Source organism: Symsagittifera roscoffensis, chromosome 6 (genome assembly GCF_963678635.1).
Source record: "Symsagittifera roscoffensis chromosome 6, txSymRosc1.1, whole genome shotgun sequence".
Lineage (NCBI taxonomy): Eukaryota > Metazoa > Xenacoelomorpha > Acoela > Convolutidae > Symsagittifera > Symsagittifera roscoffensis.
In genome coordinates, this window is record NC_087067.1 from 6,900,258 (window position 1) to 6,924,815 (window position 24,558).

Sequence of the window (24,558 nt, forward strand, 5' to 3'; positions counted from 1 at the left end):
CATTGGCCAAAACAGCAATGATAGCAGATTGCTGCGCAAGAAGTACAGAATGTTTCGACAGACATGTTTAAAGTTAAAGGCTTACAAAGTATCAAAAAAATCAAAATTAAAAAACATTCACCGAAAAAAATCAGTTCTTCATTTGTTTTTTTTTTAAGATAAAGAAGAATTTATTAAGGTACAGGGCTGCAAAAAAATACAGAGCTGCTGGAGGAATCATTGCTAAATTTAAATTAAAAATGCTCCTGGTAATTTAACTCCGAGTAAATTTTGGTCTGTTTTTTTTCCGCACTGAAACAACTTTTTGAAACTTTTTGGAACCCAAATCACGGCCAATAGTGTTTGAATATGATACACCACTTGACCCCCTACGCGCCTTCTTAACCACAATCGAGCGGGGAAAAACAAGCTAATCCACAGTTCCTTCCGACCACCTTCAGGGGCGCTGAAAGGAACAATAAAATCCCTTCTCAGTTTTCTTATCTTCAGCAATTGCTTTGGAGATCCTTGGAGAAATCTTGGTCAAAAAGAAATGAAGAATAGTGTGAGCTCTCAGCATCCAGATTCTAAAATTGGAAACGGAAGGAATCAAATTCAATTCTTGTGACAATGTGCCAGACTTGGTCTTTCATTGCTGTCTGGCCGCTGTTATAAAGAGCCCTCATTTTTGCTGATTAATCTGTCCCGGGTTCAATTTAGGAGAAGAATAGAGCATAATAAAATTTTTCCATAGCGCTCCAATAAAGCTTGAAGAAAAGGAACCGAAATATTCCATATATGGAAAAGTTCAAGCCAACTAGATACTTATTTGTTCCTAATTTCAGACTTCAAGTCGCAAAAAATTGAGAGGTCTAACTGATTTAAATGAAGTGGTGGAAATGGTCAGAAGTTTGCAGTTACGTAATTTATTATACGCACGTAGTTTATGATGTTATGTAATATCTTTTGACACAAAAGGTCCAATGGTGGCATTGATTTCTTCAGTCTATCAAAGAGAAGATGAAAGTAAAATGGACGCCCTTTTTATATTTTTCTTAAAGGGCTGAGATTAATTGCGATCTCAGTTGGTCAATTTTTTTGAATGGAAACGCTAAATGACGCAAATCCAGCACAATCCAAAGTCACTTAATGAAAGTCTTTTATACTGGTGCCACGTTTAAATTACGCGAATCGCGATGTATTTGTCCCCCGGGGCTAAAAAGTGCTTTTCAGGCATCCGCGTCACAGAAAGGGGCCATAATCAAGAGAGCCCCAAGAAATCAACTCAATCTGGACCCGCGCTGGGAGAATATAATTTCCGCTTTATATTTGACTTTCCTTAACGAGCCGTAATATTACGGCCTCTCATTGCGCAACCAGTTACCATCGGAAAAAAATTACGTAACAGAAATATAGAGGGAATTTTCAGCGAAGACAATTAAAAGTAACAGTTCGAAACGGAAGGCATCGATTTTTATCAATTGTAATCTTGAGTTCCAGCAAACATAGTTCAGTTTTTGATTTGACTCTCTGGAAAACGGTCTGTCTTTTAGAGATTGGATTTTTTTCCAGCATAATTAATCAAGAATTGTCATCTTTCGCAAATACCGGATCAACTTCAACCTATCCACCAGCAATTCTGTAAGTTAAACAAGGATGGTCGGTGGCTGTGCATGTAGCACAGAGTGTTGCGAGTAGAATATTTGATACTAAATTTTGAAAACAAAAACAAAAAAAAATCAGTTGTTTTTTCTTTTCAAAGTTTCAACAAAATTTCGATATTTTTTTTTTGCTATTTCCATGCATCCTGTTCGGGAGGTTTAAAAAAATTTGAATCAGGTGCTAATATTTAAAATCAAGTTTTTTGGCCAATCCCTTCCTCAACGGAATTTTTGACGTGTTTTTTTTTCTTCAAAAAATTGCCTGCAGTGCATACAAATTAGCGAAATTTGGTCTTTATAGAATTCGACGAGAACTCGGAAAACCAGCTTCGTTGACCTAAACAATACCCGACACACCTAAATTTTGGCGTTAAAAAAACTCGTTGATGCAAAAAGAAGGTTCTGCTCTATTAAGTCCGGTAAAAAATGCGCACGCTTAGATTTAAAATATGAGATTAATCAACCGCGTTGATTTAATTGACATCGATCATGGAGTAAATTTTAGAAAGAACTCTTTGATACATTTTTGGTATCATCTCTAGCTCGCGGTCATTAATTGATAGCATAATCCCATCTGAAATGGATAAATAAACTTCGTTCACGAACAGTCTCGATAACTCAATTCAAATCTTTGATGCTTAACCTTTATTATAAATCTTTCTTCAGACACTTCTGAGGCAATGCTCGTCAACCTAATTTGACCTTGTAACTAATCAGAAGGTTCGCCCAAACGGCTGAAAGAGCAAAAGGTAGAAAATATCCATCATAGATCAGATATCACATCTTAATCAAATTTTTTTACATTAAAGTAAGAATTATTATTTTTTGGTAAACATCTAAATTCAATGAACCCTTGGTTGACTCAGCATGTTGCCAAAAACAAATTTACAAAAAAATAATTACATAAATTGGTCATAACGATGGAATATTATATAGTAGAAGTTAGCCATACCAATTCCCCCTCAGAAATTCGACCCCGTGAGCACGCAAAGGGTTCCCCAATCAATACTATTTTACATCCACTTTAGACTGGATAAAATATAGATCTTTCCAAATGCGCCTACTAACACAAATAACTTTCAGTCAAAACCTTCTTAAAAAACGTCATTTTTGGCATGTTTTTTCCCTAGTACTTGAGAGAGCTAAGACATCAATTTTCAAAACAGTCGACGAAAATTCAAAATTTTTTGGCCCGTTACATAAATTCGCTTTATTTTAATTTTATAAAGTTTTTAGCAAGATTTTTATAAATTCGGTAACGAATACAAGAAAACTCATCCCCCCTTGCTACAAAACTTTCGAAATGTATATTTTATAAATTTTGAAAGGTTCGTTCATTTAAGCAAGAGAGCAAATCTGAGAAAATGGATGCTTCCGGGTCCTCAGCTGTGACTAAAAAGAGAGGCAACTGGCACCACCAACTGGACTTCGTCTTGTCTCTCATTGGCTACTGTGTGGGGCTGGGAAATCTGTGGCGCTTCCCTTACAAGTGCTACAAAAATGGGGGCGGTGAGTACACTAACAATCATAATTAGTAAATTCGTTTTCAAGGGGGGAACAATTTCTTTGCTTTAACGAAATTTTATTGAAAAAATCCCATCATGGAAAAACGCCAATAACGCCCGCCAGTTAGCTGCCTATCTAGAGGTGTCTTCAATAACCAAAAATTTTGCAGAAATATTCTTAAACTCTTCATCACGCAAAACCCTTTTTGTATTATTTTACAAAATTCAATTTTTTTAATAACTGGCCCTATTTTTTTCGAGATGATTTCTGCGCCAATTTGAATTAAACTCAAGTTTTTGGGAAAGCTTTATAAACAATTCGATTATGTAAAAAATTGAATTTTTCAAAAAACCTCTATTGCGATAACTTATATCCGCGTCGGCTTTTCAGCAAATTAGTTTTGAAATAATCTTGAGGTCAAAGATTTAAAGCGTACTCTCAATTATAAATATTGTTTGCATTTTTTTCAGGTGCCTTCCTCATTCCCTACTTTTCCTGCCTCTTCCTCGCTGGCATCCCACTGTACTATGTGGAACTGGCTCTCGGTCAGTTCACCAGTCGGGGCCCGCTGGGTTCATTCGAGATGGCGCCCATTTTCAACGGAATCGGATACGGAATGGTCATCATCTGTGCTTTGGTTTGTGTATACTACAACGTAATCATAGGCTGGATCATATACTACCTTTACAACTCATTCAGCCGGGAATTGCCTTGGGCCTCGTGTAACAATCCCTGGAACACCAAAAACTGTTCCAATATTAAGTTCGACTGTCATGAAAAAGGAGGCGTTATGATCGGCTATGATTGTGAGATGAATATGACGTCGCAACCGTTGACTAGCCAATCAGAAGCCGTGAAAGTCAAATGGGTTCCGGCAAGCGAAGAATTTTGGAAGAACCACGTGTTGAACCAGACCGGTGACATCTCAGAGTTTGTTGGCTTCCAGTGGCATCTTTTAGGCTGCACGGGACTAGCTTGGATCCTGGTCAACTTTTGCATGTTGCGAGGAATCCGAAGCACCGGAAAAGTAGTCTGGGTCACGTCAACTCTTCCATACTTGCTCCTGTTGATCCTTCTGATTCAAACCGTTCAACTCGAAGGCGCAATGGAAGGTATCCGGTACTACTTGACTCCTCAGTGGGACCGACTTCTGGACCCTATGGTCTGGGGAGATGCGGCACAGCAGATTTTCTACTCTCTCGGTCTGGCGTTCGGAAGTTTAATGACCATGGCGAGCTACAACAGATTTCGAAACAACATCGCCAGGGACGCTCTAATCGTTTCGAGTGTCAATTGCTTCACGAGTGTTCTTGGAGGCTTCGTCATCTTCTCGGTCATTGGATTCATGTCGGCTGAAACTGGACAACCCGTGTCTGAAGTTGCAAGCGAGGGAGCTGGATTGGCGTTTGTTGTCTACCCAGAGGCCGTGGTTCGACTCCCGGGATCTTCGATTTGGGCTGTGGTGTTTTTCTTGATGCTTCTTTCTCTCGGGTTGGATAGCCAGGTAAGACATTAAACACTAGTTTATGTGCGCTTTTATGTTTACGAAGGTACTTAGTGTGAGTTCTGTTTCAGTTCTCGATGTTGGAGACAGTTACGACAGCCATCTTTGACAAATTCCCCCACACTCGCAACTACAAGCCAGCAGTGGTGGCCATCCTCAGTCTAGGCATGTTCGTCATCTCCCTGCCCATGGTCACTCAGAGTGGCATCTACTGGCTCACAATTTTCGACAACTACAGTGCCGGATTTTCTCTCATGTTTCTTTCGTTGTTCGAGACCATCTGTGTTGTCTACACTTACGGTAATAACTTCATTTTTAGTTTTGTTTCAGTTCTCTTTAACTCGAAACTTTCGCATCCAAAATGTGATCATTTAAGTTTCATAATTGGCTTTTAAGTGCTTTTATCTTGAAAATAATGAAACATCAGAAATCATGGTAGAGTTTAGTTAGTAACAAAAAGTTACAAAATGCAAAATTGATTCGAAAAAGCTATTGATCTTAATTGCAAAAAGTTGACATCTAAGAAAAACTACCTGATCATGCAATGCAGATCTTTAAATTACATTTCAAGCTCGCCGGAAACATCAACTTTCCTCTTTTAGCAAAACTTTGTCAAAGCCGACAATCTTTTTTTTAAACTTAATTATAACCGCTCAAACGTTTTGCAACCTTCTGTATGCTTTTGTTTCTGCTAGGAGTGAAGCGATTCTCGTGTGACATTGAAATGATGATCGGATCCAAACCGGGAATCATTGTGAAGCTCCTCTGGGGAATCGTGACACCAGTTCTCATGCTGGCCATATTCTTGTTTAATATGTACAACTATGCGCCTGCCTCATTTGAGGGAAAACCCTTCCCCGTTTGGGCTGACTTGATGGGTTGGGGATTGTCCATGATGTCCATACTTATGGTCCCAATTATGGCCATAGTTGAGGTGTCACAGGCTGAAGGGGACTCTATTTTTCAGGTCAGATAGTCCTTTGGTTACACAGACTTGTCATATCAGCAAGTCTACTACATCAAATAAGAGAAAAAACCGTCTGTTTCCTTTAAAAATATTCAAAGTAGCTACATAATTTCAGCGCAAAAAACCTACATGGATTTTCTTTACATCTTCTAATGAGCAATTTTCGGAACTAAAATTGACATCTGTGCTACTTGCACAACAGCAGGGTCACTTTTTTGTTCTGACCACTAGAAGTGGGGAGGAACTTTGTATTCGGCTGAAATTTAGTTTTATTTTTCCAAATTTTGTTTTCCACGCAAAATTTGGTACCACAAATAATCGACAGAAGGGGACGAGTAATATATTATCTTGAAGACCTTGCATGATTCGAACCTATTAAAAATTTCCCAAGAAATCTCCGCAGAAAAACAGATTTTGATTGTTCGTCTAACTTCGAGCAAATAAAGCAAGCGAGCAGGGCTAGAACACGCAAATAAGACGTTAAAACTTCTAATTTCACCACAAAATAAAATTAGTTTTTGGACTTTTTCCAGCGAAATTTTGGGAATCAAAAATTCTGTAAAAAACTTAAATTTTGAAAATTTGTTAATTTTTTTACGATTATTTTTTTGTTTTCCTAGTCATTTTTCTGAAAAAAAAAAACTGTTTTCCAATTGGCCTATTTTACTATGAATGTAGAATATGCTCAATGTACATTTTTCTTTCAGATCTTTTTATCACACCATGCAGAAAAAAAGGACACTAACTTTTTTGTATTTTTTAAGACTGGTGGGAACATTCAGTGCTACTTGCACATCAACCGGTTATCCTTGTTATAACTTCCTACTGTTGTAGAGAGTGAAGAAATGTCTTCAACCTTCGGCTAAATGGGGCCCCTCTGAGCCAGCAGACCGCATGGACTACCAGCGGAAACTGAATGCACAGAACAACAACACTAGCAATGCGAACTCATCTTCCTCCGCTAGCCGACAGGGTCAAGTGCCGACAAAAAAGGAAGCCGAAGACGCAATTGCCAACCAAATATCTGCCGTATAAATGCAATAACACAAGTGGGCGATAGATTTAAATAGTAGTCCATTTCTAAGAAGCGTCTATATTTTTTTTTCGAATCAAGGCAGAAATTGAAACTTTGAATAAAGGCAAGCTTTGTATTTGGTATAGTCAGTTAGAACCTCACAAGTTATTGAGGATCAATGTGCGTTTCCAGAAGTGGTAGAAAATTTGCAATGGGCGAACTAGGAAAATCAGTCGCTCCTTACGTGCTATAGATCACATAACTGAAGTAATCAAGTTTATGAACTTGAAATGTCTGAAATAATAAACGCAAATAATTTGTGAATATTTATTTTTATGATTGCCATATATTTTGGTTTATATTCAGTTTGTTGCAAAAGCACTACATTGTATTTATTTCAAAACGAAAAAAATATTAATTTGTAATTAATGACCGAATCTCAGATTGAGCAACAGGATCATTTTAACACCCCCATCAAAATTACATTAAAAAACATAGGAAACCGAAAAAATATGAAAAACGTTCAAAAAGCCAAGGCCAACCAAAATTTTCGTATGTCTTGATGAACCTTCATTCTAGTCAAAAATGCCAGGCAAAACAATTGACTTAAATTAGCAATAAAAAAAACTTATGAAGCGGAAACAAGGCCGATAATCTTTGAGCAGACACCAGTTAAGCCGAAAATAAAAAGGTAAAAAAAAGTGTTAGTCCGCCCTGAAACTACAATGAACAACACTTGCAACAAGCACGAAAATTGCTCACATCACAAAAAAAATCCTGATGTGTCAAATAAGTCAACAAAAGCGGAGCCGACAAACGAAAGTCCGACAATTCAATTTTTTACCAAAAAACTTACTGAAAAAACGTAAGGCCGGGACTCAAACCCCAGAGCATGAAAAACAAAGTCGACCAGGTTACCTTATGGACGAGTAGGAATGAACCTGCAAGTTACGAAGGTGCAATGATAGAGCAAGTAAGACTAAATTAAGTTGTATACAGAAAACTCTAGTTCTCGATTACAAACAAGACATTTGCTCCCGCAAATGTAAAAAAACTGAAAAGGATAGTGCTACTGTATAAATAGCAGAAAAGTCCAACCACAATTTTATGCAAGTTTTCTTTTCGAGTAAAACTGTTTTTACGGCGTAAGTAACAGCTTGCCGCCCTTTTATAAGCCTGCTGAATCGCTTCATTTGCTTGAAGCTGTATAAAAAGTAAAAATTTCAAACCATTTTTTCTCGACAATGAGAACACTTTTTCCCGAAACAGTTTTTTCCACACTCATAGCCTTCCCTCTCGCAAAATAAACCCTATTATTTTTAACTGCGTTAGCGAAGAAACCACTGAACTTCTATTTAACTACCCGTTAAACGAAAACCATGTCGTAGGTTTTCAAAACCGAGACGAAGTTTTCTCCTTTGTTTTTCAATATTTTGAATTTATTTCAAAACTCAACCATACTCAATAAAAAACCAAGTGCCTTGCTGAAGCCTAACCCTCTAAGGTTATTTGTATTCCTCCAATCAAAGTTGACACCTCAAAACAATCTCCCTCCAGAAATACCCACGGTAGGTTCTCCCAACTCCGGTCCTGCTTTTAAACATATACTTATCCCGACTAGACATTCCACCCCACTTTACCTGTCTTTTTTTCAAATACACTTTAAAAATACATGGTCATACCCCCTGCAGGCCTCTGTGGCTTCGGCCGGTGGATGTCGCGAAGTTCCTAGACGCGGAGACGGACAAGCCCAACCCGACCCCGGGCTACAACAGTAACAAGACTTAGGCTGGAAAAAAGGGAGCTCGTATTACAACAAAGCGTTTGCTAGAGGAAAAATTCCACTGGATTTAAAACCGATCAAAACTATCTTTAATTGAAATTTTACAATATTTACATTTTAGTTTGTACAATTCACAATGAAATTTGTTGATGATATACAAAATAGATTTTATGGGACCTTATTACAATACTTTGCGAATGTCCAAAAATTTTTACTACGCAACTCACTTAGTCATATCTAGCCTGTTCTGTTGAGTCGTTACAACTCTTTCAAATCTTCCCTAATCATTGACAAGTCCTTTCTGAACTCAGTTGCATTTGAATAAGGCTGTAGGTCTTCTTGTTTGGTCGAGAAGGAAGAGAAGAAATCACTGGCCGCTCCTACGACGTCGTTCGGCTTCCGCAGCAGAATGTACTGCACGAAGTCGGACAGGAGACTGTTGAACTCAGGGTGTTCGTTCAAGTACGTCGAGTGACTCGATTTGTACTCATTCTAAAAACATACATTTTTGTGGGGGAGTAGCGTAGCGACTTGCATGCGTGCCGCTTTGCATGCACAATTATGATAGTTACACACTTTGATGCAGCACCCATCAGTTTGAGTTTCAGTTGAAAATATGAGAAAACAAACTCAATTCTAGTTGCGCTATTAGCCGCAATCTAAGCAGCACGGATGCAAGAGAACCGTTCCCGCATTTTGTTGACTTTTTTGCGAGCTCGGTGCGAGTTTGCCTTATTTAGTTTTTAATATTTGAAAACTGAACCTTAAATTTTGAATTTTTAAAATTTATATTTGATATATTCGCAACAGAAATAAAGCGAAGTATCGTATCCATACCCTTCTCAAAAAAAACCATTAAAAATGCAATAAACACAGTTAGGCTAAAACATTAATTCTCTATTTCCAATAGAGTCGAAGAACAGATTTGCAAAGAAACAGAAAGCCCGAATTCACTATATCTACTAATTCAAAGAACTCAATATTGCTTGAAAATTGAAAGATTCAAGTGACCAGATAACCTTCTTTTGGTTGAATATGGAGTTGAGCTCAACATCGTCCTCGTAACTGAGTGGTTTCTTGGGTACCTCTGGTTTCGGAGGCAGATCTTCTACAAATCAAGAAGTTAATTAACATTTCAAGAAAAACATGTCGGTGTAATTATCTTAACTTTACACACAGAGGCGAAGCGGAGCTTCGCACCATTTGGGATGCAACAAACATTAGAAAATTTTAGATGTTGAAAAAACTATGTGAACCAAAATTTTCGTGTACCACGATAAAAAATAACTACGGGCCCAGGTAAAACATGAGGTACATGTTTGATATTGAATGAATTTGCTATACTGATGCGGCACAAAAAGTGTGATTTCAAAAATTGGACTTTGCCTAAAACCTTTGTTGTTTCTCTACTAAATAATTGAGAAGAGTAAATTTTGAGAAAATCAATTTTCCCGAGGAGACAAAAATTCTTTTACAGAAAAATTGAAAAACCGCCGCTTATGCAGAAACAATTATTGCAACCTGTTCTGTCAATGAAACTTTTCATCTCAGATTTGATTGTGTAAATTAAAAGAAATTTCAAAAAGTTTCCAAAAAACGGTCGAAAGTTCTAAAAACATTCGAAGACTTTCCAAAAGTCGTAAGATTTTTCTGCAAACAACAGGTTATGGCCGCTTAAGCAACAAAAACTTCCAAAGCCGGGTTTCTCGATTGAACGCAACCTAAGAATTGGACCTTATACAAACTGGGCACAGCCAAACAAAAAGGTAGGCTTTTAACAACCTGTTCATTCCATCAAACCTATATTATCAGACTTGGCAGGATAGTTAGCGAGAAAAGTCCAAAAAACGGTCAACAAATCAAAAATTTGACGATTCCGAGAATCAAAACTTTTTGTCTGAAAAAAATATGCCGAACCGTTATTCAAAGGGTTCACGCAACTGTAATTTCAATTGAACCCAAAATCTTAGATTTGGGAGGAAAGTTTTCGAGAAAAGTCAAAACTTTAAAAAAAAAACAGTCACAAAATCAAAACTTTGATTTTCCGAGGGCCAAAACTTTTGGAGCTAAAAAAAAAAATTGTGCATATTCGCATAATCAAATGAGCTTCGTGAAACCCATTCCTAGAATTGAACCCAAAATATCAGGTATGGCAGGTAGTTATCGAGATATTCAAAAACTTTAAAAAATGGTTAAAAATCAAAAATTTGACTATTCCGAGGGCCATAACTTTGTGCAAAAAAAAAAAAATTGGTCGTAGCCATTCATGCAGGGTACCGTTTCAAAATGGTGCAATTCATTGAAGCAAAAACTTAGATTTGAGAAGGGTAGTTTTTGAGAAAGCGAGGAAAAAAATCAAAATTATGGGTCAAATATTCAGGCATGCTTTTCGAAGGCTGTAGACAGAGGGGTCAAATTTAAAAAAAAGATTCAAGGGGAGTACACATGCACTCAGAGGAGTAAGCGGTCTTTCAATTGATATCCTTTTTGAAAATCAGTAGAAATTTCCGAGAAAAACTAACACTTCTGCAACAAATGAAGTGTCTAAAACGAAATTTCAACAAACCGATTGGTAAACATACAACCAAATTGAATAGTGCGGAGAAGAGTGCTAAAATTAAGCTTATGTTGAAGTGGCCAACATTTAGGTCATAAGGCCGATGAAAAATAGACCAAAATAATTTTGGCCGAGGAATTTTTTTAGCGAAACAAAAAAAAACAAAAATACGAAGTTAAGGTAAGTACTTACAAAATGTAGGCGTAAATCAAACACTAAAAACAACATTAAAGACGAATGCGCACAGAAAAAAAAACAATTCCAAGATGTGACAACTAAGTCGACAACAGATCAGCAGACAAATAATAGGCCGAAAATTTTATATGAAACAGAATATTTCCCGTTTGAAAAAAAAAACAGGTCCTAGTCAGATTCGCACCCAGGACCTTTGCCGTCCAAGGCATATTCGTTACCTTCAGGCTAAGACGGCCGGGAACGCTAAGAAAATTGAATACATAATGAAACAAGGTAGAGATGAGTCCAAGCGTCCAGTTGAGTCCTTTGGACAAAGTTGTTTATGGGGGAAAAGTCTAGTACCCGGTTGCAATACCCTTGCTTATCGCAAGGGTAACCAAATAGTACCCGAACATGACAATATCGAAAAAAATATCCTCCACGTAGAAAATTCACTTTTTGATAGAAACTCTCAATTTCTTAGTTTCCCTTGAATAATTAACTATCTTTCCTATAAATTCACAAAAAATTATGGCCACCATTATTGAGGAAAAATCATCTCCGATGAGATTACTTCATCAATGGTACCAAATTATTACCTGCGATGGGTTTCAGAGGCAGCTTGAGGATTGTCATGGAAATTGGAGAACCAATCTGGAGCCGAGTGGCAAGGTGCCTAAACAAAATTATCTTTTAGAAATTCACGTCTAGCTATTTAAAGAAAGAGAATGTGTGCTAATTCGTTTTTGAGAGGAAATTTAGTCGAAACAGACGTAGTACAGATTTTCTGATATTTTCTCGACAGACAGACGATTGGGAAACTTTTTCGTGGCGTTGAACTGGAATTATGTAATCCTCTGATTGAAGAAAGAAATAGTTCTTGAAAGATAGAAAAAAAGTATAAAAGATTTCTGAGCCTGCTCTAAAGAATTTATTTTATTTTATGAATAAATAGGTAGAAGCAATTGCCATTCCATTTCTCATTTTATGTCAACTTTTCTGACGAAAGTGAAATTTCATCTACCGATACAGATTTTTGACTGCAGATAATTTTTTTACCAGGAGAAATAATCAATTTTGGCGTTCATATTAGAGATGGTCAAATTAGAGATATTGACATCGAATAGTTAACATATTTAACATTTCCTCACCCAGAGGCGAGGTAAAAAGACTGCCAGGTGGCCGGCAGTTTGCTGGCGGAGTCCTTCACGGCATCCATGTCTGGGGTGAGTTTGGGGGGCTCCACCACTATGGGGGGCTGTGGACGGGAGTGCTCGTGGGGGAAGACTCTCCTTTCGAAGCCACTCACTCTCACTCGCTGGCTGTCAATTTCCACATCTATGTCTTCCAGAGATTTCTTAACACATCATGAGGATTCAAAACATGGGCTTTATTTCTGTCTTCATTTTGCAAGTTTTGACAATAATTCCTACCATGCATATTACCGTATGAACAATTTTTATTGTAATTTTACGAGGTGGATGGTAAACTGGAAAAAACTCATCGCCCACCATATTCTACACACCGCCTCGATGCGAAATTAACCTGACTTCCTTAAAAACCAATTAGCGGTGATCAGGCGCGGATCTACGAATTTCTCGAGGGGAGGGGGAGGATTTTCAAAAAAAAAAAAAAAAATGATTTTCTGAGCTCTCTCAAAACACTATAAAGACCCTAATTTGAGCAAATTTTCTGCGCCGCAGGCAAATTTTTAAAAAACACCAAAAAAGGCGTTTTTCTGCATTTTTAAAAAAATATTTATCAAAAAATCGCGTTTTTTCGGCGCGCGCTCCCCCTCAAAATTAGCATTTTTTGGCGCCAAGGCGCCTTTAGAAAAATTTAGGGGGTCCGTCAGCCAAAACGGATATCTCAAAATAGTTCAAAAGGGGGACCCTTTGGGTCGGCAGGGGGTCGAATCCCTGAGGAGCCCCCCCCCCCCCCAATCCGCTACTGGCGGTGAGTGATGGCACATGGCGCTACAAGACAACGAATTTCTGCAAATGATTATAGAAAAAAAACAATATCCCATATCGGGCGCAGATACAAGATTTCCGTGAAAGAACTTTCAAATATTTGCCGGTCTTTTATTGTCAGCCACTACCCAATTAGTTTTCTGAGCTCTTCGAAATATTACTCTAGATACCTACTGGACGAGTTATTCAAGAAAAAAAGCAGGCCAAAGGTGACATTTTAGGTCCCGTTCTTTTTAAACCCAGGTGTCCTGATTAAGGTAACTGACTCACGTAATTGGACTTGCACAGATTGCAGTCAGCGTCGAATGCAATGAAGTCCATCGTGTCAAACAACTCAGTGAGCGGGGTCTCGTAAGAGAAGTATCTCTGCAGCACCACGTTCGCTCCCTCTGAAACCAATTACTATTGTTATATATTGGACTACCCTAAACAGAGAGCAAGTGGACATCAATTCCGACACAGAGGCGGAGCTAAACCCTTTCAAAAATGGACTTTAGGCTAAACCCTAGTATTAATTTAAGTAGGGGATTAACCACTTATTTAAAGGAGAAACATACTTCTGGATCTTTCAATTGAAGTCTTTATTTCAGATTTGGCTCAGTAGTTTTTGAAAAAAAAATTGAAAAAGATTCCAATAACCGATCAAAAATATGACTTTTCCTAAATCCATAAACTTTTCTCTAGTTCAACTTATTTTTAGATTGAAGATTTTCGCTGATTTTTTAGATTAGACCCTTAATATCAGATTTAGCTAGTAGTATTTGAGAATAAAGACAAGAATTTAAATAAAAATCTAAAAAAAACGGTAGAAAATTAAAAAGGAATTTTTCCGAAGTCCATATCAACTTTTCCACAAAAATTAGGGTAAACAGATAGCATAGAGAAAATCTAATCACCATTTGTTTTTAATGAAATATTAAAGTCAGATTCAGCAGGTTCGTTTTTGAAAAAGAAAAAAATTTCCAAAAACGGGCAGAACTTCAAAAATTTGACATTTTCTGAGACCATATATATTTTTTCAAAACCATAATTTGTTCTTTCAAATCTATCACATAGCTCCACTCAATTTGTTCTTTTGATTAACTTTTTCAACTCAGATTTGTGCATTTAATATTTGAATACAAAATATGCAGGCATATAGAAGAGCAGCCGGTTTTTCCATTGGTACCACTTTTTTTTGGAAATCGTAGAAACAGTAGCTTGTGAGAAAAATTGAGATTTTTTCAAAAAGTGCAAAAAATTTCCAGTGTCGCAAAAAAAAAACGAAAAACAGCAAATCCCATAAACTTTTAAAGAACATTTTTTTTTCACCCAGGACCTTAATCTGCTTGAGAAAAACTGAAATTTCTGCGAAAAGTGCAAAACTTTTTCCTAAGAAAAAAAACGAAAAACAACAAATCCCATACATTTTACAGAAGATCTTTTTTTTCACCAGGACCTAACACTAGCCACAAAATAAAGAAGCAACATATGGCATTAAATTTTTCATGCCTAATCAAGCTTAAATATGGTTAAATTGAAATATATTAAAGTGTCGCCAAATGAGCACTTTTTATTCGCAACTTAGGTTAGAAATTTTTTGTTTTCGTAATACAACACTACGCTTCGCTTGTGTAACAAAAAGACATGTGAAAACGACCATAAGCCAATGCTCTCAGACGGTCAATGCTCTTCCAAGCACGAAGATTCCAATAGGAATTTAAATAGTTGTATTATGAAATCATTTAAACTGCAAGCGAAAAATTCAACGAACGACTCGTTTTGAGGAGGCAGATCTTATTTTTGGCCGCTGCTTTTGGGCCTTACACAAGAGAGCACCATGCATCCTTGATTAAAATCTGCTCCTAATATTTCTTATGAAATGCTACCTTATTCTTGTCTCTCATAATTAATTTTTCGAGTACCCGTCTATAACTATAGTACCTGAAATGAATCCCATCATTGATTCTGCCGAGTACGACTGAATAACTTCTTTGGCTGGCCCATTTCCTCGGGTCAAAGTTCGTTTTACAGTGTAAGAGCCATCCGATTCTCTCTGCACGAACGTCTTCCGGTCAATCGAATGGTTCTCAATCTTGAAAAAAATAATAATTTATCAATTTCGAATTCATGAAAAAGAAAAACGAATGAGATCAAAACCACAATTGTAAACTTCAGTACAAATTTTTCAGAACAAAATATTTTTAAACTCAATTGTCAAAACGATATAATTCAATATTCCCTCATTTTTCTGGTAAACTTAAAACCCAAATATTTCTGAGAAATTTATATTTAATTTTAGAAAATTTAATCTACGCTTAACTTGCTTTAGTATTTCTGCAAAAAAGACGAAGCGAAGGATAAAAAGCATGTTTCAATTTAACCTTGATATATTCAGTGTGGTGTTGCTCTAGCGTGACCATGTTCTTTGTGACGTAGGCGATGATTGTGGTGCCACAGGGGACTCTGTCTATCTCGCCAGTGCTGGTGGCATGCACACACAACACCTCCTGAGTAGATCGGAACACAGGCTCCACGCTCACTACACAAGCAAACAAACTCATCTTAGACTTTCACATCAGAATATATTTAACATATTGTAACAATGTCCCATCACGGAGGTCATAACTCTACTTGGTGTTGCAATTATATGAGGAGTAAATGAAAAAACGACTGATTGTTATGGAATTTCAAAAAAAAATATGGGAGATAATCAGTTGAGGCCTTTCATTCCGTCACTAGAAGCCTTAACTAGCTATCATTTGCACTATGAAATCAAACTGAATATCCATATTTGAAGCATTAACTCAAGAATAAAAATAAAAATTTGCCTTCCATTCGTTAGATTGAAAAAAAATATATTAATTTGAAAATAGATCAAAAACAATTCGTGAAAAACAAAAATGAGCCTGAACAAATTTTAAATACTTTTCAGAAAAAAACGACCTAAATAAGTAGAATATCTTTTCGTTCATTAACAGTGAATAAATAAGATTATATCGACAATGAATTAGAGCTGTTCGCAAAAAACAATTGACATCATCATGAGCTTTTCTTCATCATGCTAGATAGATGACTTCCTGGACAAAAAAAGACACCTAGAATTTCAGAAATTCTACATCTTCACCACTCAAAACGTCGTCAACTTGGTGTCATTTTAAATGCTGCCGAGACTATTTTTTTGACAAGAATTTCCTTTAACAGCATTTTCAAACGGAGTAGAAAATAATTGATAAAGCAACATTATTAAGTATAACTAATAGAAAAAGTAATAAAGAAATGAGCTCTCTCAGAAAATACATATCTAACCAAATATGATAATATAACCTTTGAATGTGCCGACGGAGTCCCCAGCAGAAGTTGCAGACACCAGTTCATCCTTCACACACAACTTCTTCAACTGAGGCTCCAGATCTGAAGAAGAAGAAGAAACTCTTAAGAGTAGATTGATAACAGACATGAGTGCGTGTAATTATTTAGAGACAAGTGAGCGGGACCTAAAGTCGCACAACATCAAGGGGTAATTCGAAACAGGCAACAAACTATAGAAGATTGAGCGGCAAAAACTGATTCACATGCATATTACCACTCTGGCCAAATGTAAGCGCAGCAAAGCAGGCGGTCGCGAACTTTCAATGCCTTATTTAAACTAGTCGCTTGCTACGAATGGTCGCTTGTTAAGTATTCACACCACAACATCGTAAAAGAGCATTTCGTATCATTACCTAAACTGCTCAAGTAGTCGAGTGCCGACTGGGATGCAATTGGAATAATGACTGTCGGCTCTTCCAGCACTGGGAACAGACCTTCCTGCTTCTTCGCACTCTCAGGTGCCAACATGGCACTGCTCCATGTCCGAGACGAGTCTTCACTTCTGAACACAACAAAGCCATCTATTTAGTAGAATTCCAATCAATGAAGAGCAAGACTATTTATCCTCGAGGCAAATTACAAACATTGCCAGTGCCTCACATTGCAACTTAACCATTCATAAGTATTTTTCAAGGCTATGAATGCTAAAGGCTCGATACTAAGATAGGACTTAAAAAAACGCCTTTAGAATAGTTTATTTTGTTCATGGGCTGAGTGAGGAGCTAGGGCTAAAAAAACAGTTTTTGGATAAACTTGAAGAGAATTTGGGTTTTCCGAACGCTCCTATTCTGCTTCTCTGAAGGAACCCTCAATTAGTTGGTCATTGAACGATTTAAGGAAACTTTTATTGGATCATGCTGTAGGTTCGTTCTACAATAGCATCTTTTATACCCCCAATAGCGTCCAGGACAAAAGATTCCTTCGGATTTTAAAGTAAAGTAGCTTGAAACGACCGGTAAAGACTTACCCCGCAGACATAATTGTATTAGACAGTGGTTGGTTTCGATTCAAAAATCTGAAAGACAGAAAAATAATGAAAACACATTTTGATTTTGAGCAACAATATGACTTGCACCATTCGTGAACACGGTATCAAAATATAAACAGATCTTTGAGTATTATTCGGAGAGGTGGACTAAAAGTTTTCGAAACCGTTCGTTGGTCAACGTGCATATCTTAAAACTTGATCAACAGATGGCGAAGGCTTCTAATTTTACAGGTGCAGAGGTTGTTATCATCAGTCAGCCGCGGATAATTTCTCATTACTCTATAACTAACTGAAAAATGACATTAGAAAATGATAAGTTGCTAAGTTTTTAAGTATAAATGTTCATATCTATTTACAGTTTGAAGAATAGCATCACGAAAAGAGTGAGAATGATTCAAAATTCCCTGCATATGTCCGCCTTCAATATCGATCCTTGTAGCTCCCGGCCAAACACTAAGTGTCAAATCATCTGTATTGCGAGGAATGTATGCATCTTTCGTAGCAACCACAACCGTCGCTAATCTAGGGTCAACTAAGGCACTATAATTTCCTAAATGGGTGGCCGCTTCTAGCAGTTGAAACAACAAAACTTGTGCTGAAATTGTGTCTTCAAGTTTTGTGCTAGAAGCAGATCTAATGAATCTATTTTGATATTCGAATTGGTTTAAATCTGGCATTGAACTTTGAAGCTTAGGCCAGTTAACAAATGTGCTCAGCAATCCCTGAGTATATACGTTTGATGATGTAGTCCAGGACAAACAAGGCACCACAGGAATTGGTTTTGGCCAGGTTGTGGCCGCCAAGGAACAAGTGTAACCACCTAATGATATGCCTGTTAAACAGGGAAAGCCCAGACTTAGCTTTTCCAAGTACCTCATAATGACATTCGCTTCCATAACTAGTGCTGTGCCCATCACTAGAAGATCGGAGACAAATCTGAGTTGGGATCTGAACTGCTCTTTTGGTTTCCTCACTCCGTAAAAAGGGTTTTCAATAATAACAGACCCTAGATTGTGCTCAAGAAGTGGCTTCGCAAAAGATACTTTTCTTCGTACATAACCGTGATCTCCTGTACCTGCCAACACATTACAAGTTAGCAGAGAAATTCAAGTCAAATTGGACAAAACTCAAGCACACCAAAAATGTATAATTTAGTCAGCCAAATGCAGTTTAATTTCCAAGAACGTTTGTTTTCGCAAAACGTCCAGCGATAAACAAAAGTTTTGCCTTTGTTAAGAGCTCAAGAGCTATCTTTGACAGAGAGGCGAAACTTCGCTTCGCGAACAATAGCGAGAAAACGACAAGAACAGCTCTAAAAATCAATGAGATAAAGTAGAAGTAAGCTTCGAAATAGTAAAAATTCAGCTACGTCTCAGATACGATCTGCGACATAGAGATAAAGAGTCTCACGCACTAACCACTCAGCCACGGACTCTTAATACTTCACAAACACTAGCCACAAAAAAAGCAAAGAACAAATGCTTTGAAATGTCCAATGCTACAAAATTAAAGCAAAAAGGCCATCAAATAAGTGAACTTTTAATGAAAGCTTTAATTTGCGAGTTAGATTAGAAAAGTTCACACTAATAAACTATGCTGCTGGCTAGTGTAACAATAAAGAGTGTTGGTGACAGCCATAAACCATGAATTTTAGGTTGCAAAATAGATAAAATTCAAAAGCATGTGCTAGCAGATTTAAGTACAACTTCTAGTTTGGCTTACGATTTAGCCCATTTTTGCTAATAATGTATCAAAAGTGGATGAAAGGTGTCTTTTGTTGAGACAGGCTTAAGGGAAAAGGAATATGTTTTTCTATCAAAACTCAAGCCCACTTTTTATCTTGAATCATTAATTACTCACCAGCGAAGTGTAACACAACTGCCCTGCATCCGTGTTTGGGAACACAGCTCCAAAAGTGACAAGTTTGCGTTTCTTCACGCATGTTCATTTGCAAACTCAGAGGAGACTTGAACTTTCCGGTGAAACAGTCTACTTTTTCATTCGTGTTGGCCTTGTCTGTTGATATTTCGATAGGAACGTCCAAAGGCACTTCTAAGAAGGAGCTTCTTTTTTGAACTTGAGGCATTATGTTCAGAAACTCGAACAGGGCGTTTCCGTCGCTCCATCCATTTACAAAAATTTTGGTTAAGTTCAAGTGCCGAAATAGTCTGTCAAACAAACTTGCTTCTTTGAGGCTGTGTGCCACCTCGGAAATCATTCACTATCTGAAAACTGTTTCAAAATTTATACGCCGCTCAAGCTGCTCATGTTCTTTACGATATATTATGCTCAAACCGAAACGGTCGATTTCTTCCCAACTGCTTTATCAAGCACCAAAGTAGTGCCTCTAAAAGTTTAATCTCCGAATATAAACATCCCTCCTAGATCAAAATATGAATTTGTGTTTTCGCTAGCTAGAAATGCAAGTTTAATTGACTAGTGATATTGTGAAATATCAACAGCAAAAAATAAATCAAGGAAAATGAATTCAATAAAAGAACAGCTGTGCATAATGATATGTAGCAATAATAAATAGGTAAGAATTTATTTCACACTGAGTTAAAGCATTGTATTAGTGTCCATCATTTAAGATCTGGTTACGATACTGGATTGAAATCCAAGTTATGGCACATAGAATAATAAATATATCATCGACTAAGCCTAGAATGCCAAATAATGCTTCTGGTAGCAAGTCTAGAGGAAGAATTATATATATGAGGCAGGTAGAAATGAACACAAAGCTGCGAAATCTAAAAAGAAGTCTGATTCCTGTAACTGAGAAAAGATTGCGAATGAAGTGTCTAATCAGAATGGGCATGTCTCGAAGAATGTCAATCAAAGATCTAGGCTGACCTGAGAATCGTCTGTTGTATGTCTGTATGGATGATACCTGTCTTCGTTGCTGCTCGCTGAGTCTGTCTAGAGGCGTTGACCTGTCCCACATAAGAAGGGTCACTTGCTGCCTGCACACAGGACAATTCAATGCACTTATCACTGTTGACACTTCGTGGAACCTTAACAAACATTCAGAACAGAAAAGGTGACCGCAATTGGTTTCGACTGCCAATCCAGGCATGGAAGAAGAGTCTGGATCGGCATTGCGAAAAGGCACAAGACATATGGGACAGGACTCGCTGTTTAATCTCCCAAAAGCTCCCTGAGTTCGACTTGAATTTTCTCCTCCATCCATATTTCGGGCGCTACGAGTCATCTCGACGTGTTCCATCGAATCCGGGTGCAATTGAGGGTTAACGGCTCTGGCAAAACATTTGTACATCAATGAAGTCACGGAAACAATACCAACGAATGCCGTAAATACGAACGCTAAGACTTCATTGCTTATTCCCTCTATTAGCTCCGCTTGTTTTACGTCGGTAGAACCCGACGAGGCATAATTCCAAAAGCCCATCATCATGCCGGAACGAAAATGGCTCAAATTTTTTCCGAATAGCAGTTGTATTATAATCTATTACATGTCATTTTCATAGCCTCCTAAAACATAAAAACTAATTAGTATATACACAATATAGACTTTCCATCTGAAATTGAATGCGTTTATCCGGCAACATTAACACAGAAGCGAAGCCTTTCTTTACCTGTGAAACCTTCAAAACTTATGCATACCCACAAAACCGCATTCACGAATAGCAAAAAAAAATTTCCCGGACAAAAATTCAGCTTAAAATAGCCGAACTTTTCGGTAACCCGGGAAAGCGGCTGAAACAGAACATGACCAAGACATATGGAAGCGTGCACCTTTATTTGAAATGAACAATTGAAGGAAATTTCGTACCCAAAAGAAGACAGTCACAATTCACCAGTGGATAGCAGAAAATTGGTACTCTTAGTATTCAAGAAAATTGGAAGAAAGGTTAAACAAGGCAATGGGAAACAAGGGCAATGGGAAACATTAAATCAGAAGGTCAGAAATTATTATTGTAACCGAAATTACACTAGAGGACAAAATTAAGCGCAAAATTCTTCTTCTTCTTCATTAAGATTTTCTCCCTCTAAAATACCAGTTTTCAAGGGTGTTTTGGACAACATTCACTGCAAATTTAAACAAAATGAAGGCTACCAAAATCACCCTTGAAAACAGGCAATTTAGAGGAAAAAACTGAAATTGCGCTTAATTTTTCACTAGACCTTCAGAATATCACCGTTTAAAAAACCATTGAAATTTCATAAACTGAGGAAAAGTAAAGTTTAACGTGAAGAAAAGTGAAGAGTCAAGTGGTTGGGAATCATGCCAATCAGAATGAGAAAACTAATGTAACATTCGCCCGGAAGATACATATCGACGGAAAATAAAGCTAGGTTCTAAGACGACTGGCCAACGTCTAAACAGAGCTCTACATGCTTTTCACCGTCTCTACCAAGCCAGTTCTTTTGGTGGTCTTTCCAACATCGGGTCGACAAAAACGTTACTGCTTTCGGCTTCGGTCAAAAAACTCAAATTAACTAGATTACATGCAGAAATAGTGAGCTCATGGCTGGGTCTCAGTATCTCCAGACCACGAGGTCACTCCTAAAAACAGGGCTACTACTATTTATTGAATTATTATTGTTTTTGCTCAGTAGATAAAAATCGTCATCTTCATCGAAGATGGATCAACCCTTTCCCCCAACACCTAGCTTCTCTTCCTAACAAAATGAATTCAGATGTTAATTAAATTCAATTCAGGACATAATAGGGAAGCTAAAAGTTTGTATAAAACGATTTAAGTTCCAGTCCCGAGACCCCTCCGGATTCTTGAATCCGGGGAAATAAGACCCTTATCTTCCTTCCGGAAGGCTGTCTTTCACCCTTCACCGTTGTTCGCAACGGCCTTGCAACTGTTGTAGCGACACAATAGTTGCAACTCGGAACGGTCTCTGCTACTTCTGCAATTTGTTGTTGTTTTCCAATCACAATTCTCGTCGTTATCGCTATCGCAACTGATGTTGTCGTTCTTTTGGTTTTGACGAAAATTTTATCATGTTAATTTCATCTTATCTTTCCAATCGCTCACAAAGAGAACGTATTAACAATATTCTATCTTGCAAAGGTTACATCTCTAGCGTGTACCACAAGGAAGCATTCTAGGCCCACTTTTATTCCTTATGTTGTAAAGTATTCCTCACCGTCTTTATTTGCTGATGACCTGAAACTGCTTTATCGAGACAACTGTCATGACAATTTTCAGTCTGATTTAGATTCGGTAGAGACCTGGGCAACCCAAAACGGTCTTGATTTTCATCCAGACAAAACTAAATTCATTTCAAACAATAGCTTTATTTTCAACCTTTATCTTAACGGGTCAGAAATATGCTCTGTTGATCATATCAAAGGCTTGGGTATTTATATCTCGCCTACTTTGTCTTGGAATCACCATGTTTCTGCGAAACTTGGTAAAGCCACAAAGTGTTTTCATTATTTAAAGCGTAATGTTCCTTTCAACTCACCTGTTAAAACTAAGCCTCAAATGTACATTTCTTGTGTGAGGTCCATTTTACTTTATAACTCTTGTATTTGGTACCCAAATTTATCAAAGCTACGTGATTTGGAAAAATTCCAGAAAAAGGCATTCCACTTATTATACTGACAGTCTTGTGATGTTAAACATACTGCCTATTTGCTATCAAATTATTTTTACTGATTGTCTTCTCTTCTTCAAACTGTTACATAACTGTTATGACTTCGATATTAATGACTATGTTACTGTTAGTGAATCGAGACCGGGTAACAGATCCAGTCAGAGAATGGTATTGGGAGCTTTTTCCAAAGAACAATTCATAGCGTCAATAGTGTTATAGCAAAAGTCGACATCAACTCTACAACTACAGTCTCACAAACCAAGACTCTACTCTTCAATTTCCTTAAACAGCAACTTCAATCAACCTTCAATCTCAATAATCCATGCACTTTTTTCATCAAATGCCGTTGCAACACATGTCGTTCCTGAACATTAACAATTTAACTCAAAGCTTGAATTATGCAAACTCAAAATTTCACTTTTATCTGTAGTATCATTCACTAATAAAGTCTCTTCTTCTTCTTCTTCTTCTTCTTCTTCTTCTTCTTCTTCTTCTATTTCGGTTCTTCCGCCAAAATGGTCGTTTCTGACGTTTCTCAGAAATATGACGTCATACTTCGAAAACTTAAAAATTTGAAACACCAGAATATTCTAGCCTTCACCGTTTGGCTAATCGTTCCAATAACACTGCTAATCCTTCAAAACTGCCAATTCGGAAGGCTAGTTGCTAAAATTTCGAATCTGCATTTTCGTCCATTCTGGTCGAATGTCACATACTCCCCGGACAGTCCGGTCAATGTCCTCATTGAATCTCGCAATGTTCGTAAAATTGGTACAGTGACATCGAGCAGAATTTACAAAATGCACGAAATTACTTTTATCCGCGTCACATCGACTCACTGCAGAATATAAATGGCATCAAACTACATCACTATAGCCTTCAAATTTTTTCACTAATCTGCACATTGTGGATATGACCCAAGATAAAAACATCTTTTCTGACTTCCAATGTCAATGCCCTGATTAAAAACTTTTCTCCTAGATTTTTAAAAGATGTTGGTTTGCAGGACAGTCCTGCCAACCAACAAGCTAAAATGATCCTACTATGCTTCTTCCCTTCGGAAATCTTGCTTGTTATTGTCCTGAATATTAAAACTAAGAAACTCTGTGGTTAGAAAGAACAATGAAACAATCTTTCTCTTCGAGAGATTACCCAAACCTTTCATATCACCACAAAGTGATCAGTTCTCCTAGTTGATTAAAAACAGTGATGCAGGCTGGAATATTTAAGTATACTCTTTACTCAAGCCTTTCTAAATAAATAGTAAGTGTCTCTAAAGCCACTGACTAAAATCAAATGCAAATTTATAAATGCAACAAATTCTTTAATGTTCAAAGCTCAACTAAATGTTTCAGTTTTCAATTACAACTTGGTTGCTTAGTTTCTCACTTGAGTTTTTTCACACACATAAAACAATTCTGAGTTTTAACTTCTTCTCTTTCGTCACTCCTTTGTTTCTCTTCTTTTCTTCGTTTAGAAATTCTAAAACTTCTAAAATCTTCTAACTTTCTTTCTTTTTGCCT

General features: G+C 37.2%; 4 protein-coding genes across 5 annotated transcripts; 1 reads left to right on the forward strand and 3 right to left on the reverse strand.

The window, feature by feature from the left end:
• Positions 1-1,225: 1,225 nt before the first annotated feature.
• LOC134847644 (sodium- and chloride-dependent glycine transporter 1-like) lies at positions 1,226-7,069 on the forward strand. Of its 2 annotated transcripts, none has more exons than XM_063864796.1 (6): positions 1,226-1,620; positions 2,984-3,149; positions 3,617-4,650; positions 4,722-4,950; positions 5,346-5,617; positions 6,452-7,069. In XM_063864796.1, exons 2-6 carry the CDS (start codon positions 3,005-3,007, stop codon positions 6,650-6,652), a joined length of 1,881 nt encoding a protein of 626 aa, XP_063720866.1. In that variant the 5' UTR covers positions 1,226-1,620; positions 2,984-3,004; the 3' UTR covers positions 6,653-7,069. The 2 variants fall into 2 exon arrangements, with proteins under 2 accessions (XP_063720866.1, XP_063720867.1); XM_063864797.1 differs by lacking the exon at positions 1,226-1,620 and adding an exon at positions 1,993-2,389.
• Positions 7,070-8,518: 1,449 nt separating this feature from the next.
• LOC134847932 (ciliogenesis-associated TTC17-interacting protein-like) lies at positions 8,519-17,517 on the reverse strand. Its single transcript, XM_063865225.1, has 10 exons — positions 17,438-17,517; positions 16,824-16,972; positions 16,426-16,512; positions 15,483-15,640; positions 15,043-15,193; positions 13,390-13,508; positions 12,298-12,503; positions 11,746-11,822; positions 9,435-9,523; positions 8,519-8,907 (listed from the first exon to the last, which is right to left on the reverse strand). Exons 1-10 carry the CDS (start codon positions 17,446-17,448, stop codon positions 8,674-8,676), a joined length of 1,281 nt encoding a protein of 426 aa, XP_063721295.1. The 5' UTR covers positions 17,449-17,517; the 3' UTR covers positions 8,519-8,673.
• Positions 17,518-17,755: 238 nt separating this feature from the next.
• LOC134847933 (protein ABHD18-like) lies at positions 17,756-19,698 on the reverse strand. The gene is made up of 2 exons (XM_063865226.1): positions 19,319-19,698; positions 17,756-18,533 (listed from the first exon to the last, which is right to left on the reverse strand). The coding sequence occupies exons 1-2, from the start codon at positions 19,674-19,676 to the stop codon at positions 17,779-17,781; spliced, it is 1,113 nt and encodes a 370-aa protein (XP_063721296.1). The 5' UTR covers positions 19,677-19,698; the 3' UTR covers positions 17,756-17,778.
• A 229-nt stretch (positions 19,699-19,927) lies between these two features.
• Positions 19,928-20,972, reverse strand: LOC134848126 (E3 ubiquitin-protein ligase RNF170-like). The gene has a single exon (XM_063865481.1). It carries the CDS (start codon positions 20,871-20,873, stop codon positions 20,031-20,033), a length of 843 nt encoding a protein of 280 aa, XP_063721551.1. The 5' UTR covers positions 20,874-20,972; the 3' UTR covers positions 19,928-20,030.
• Between the last annotated feature and the right edge of the window lie 3,586 nt (positions 20,973-24,558).

Excerpts from the sequence above, each read along its gene's own strand:
- LOC134847644 (XM_063864796.1), top strand. The coding sequence starts at position 3,005 with ATGGATGCTTCCGGGTCCTCAGCTGTGACTAAAAAGAGAGGCAACTGG. Across the intron at positions 4,951-5,345 it reads CTGTGTTGTCTACACTTACG|GAGTGAAGCGATTCTCGTGT; the intron begins GTAATAACTTCA and ends TGTTTCTGCTAG. Across the intron at positions 5,618-6,451 it reads AAGGGGACTCTATTTTTCAG|AGAGTGAAGAAATGTCTTCA; the intron begins GTCAGATAGTCC and ends CTACTGTTGTAG.
- LOC134847932 (XM_063865225.1), bottom strand. Across the intron at positions 13,509-15,042 it reads AATGATGGGATTCATTTCAG|AGGGAGCGAACGTGGTGCTG; the intron begins GTACTATAGTTA and ends AATTGGTTTCAG. Across the intron at positions 12,504-13,389 it reads ATCTGTGCAAGTCCAATTAC|AAATCTCTGGAAGACATAGA; the intron begins GTGAGTCAGTTA and ends TGATGTGTTAAG.
- LOC134847933 (XM_063865226.1), bottom strand. The coding sequence starts at position 19,676 with ATGATTTCCGAGGTGGCACACAGCCTCAAAGAAGCAAGTTTGTTTGAC. Across the intron at positions 18,534-19,318 it reads AGTTGTGTTACACTTCGCTG|GTACAGGAGATCACGGTTAT; the intron begins GTGAGTAATTAA and ends ATGTGTTGGCAG.
- LOC134848126 (XM_063865481.1), bottom strand. The coding sequence starts at position 20,873 with ATGATGATGGGCTTTTGGAATTATGCCTCGTCGGGTTCTACCGACGTA.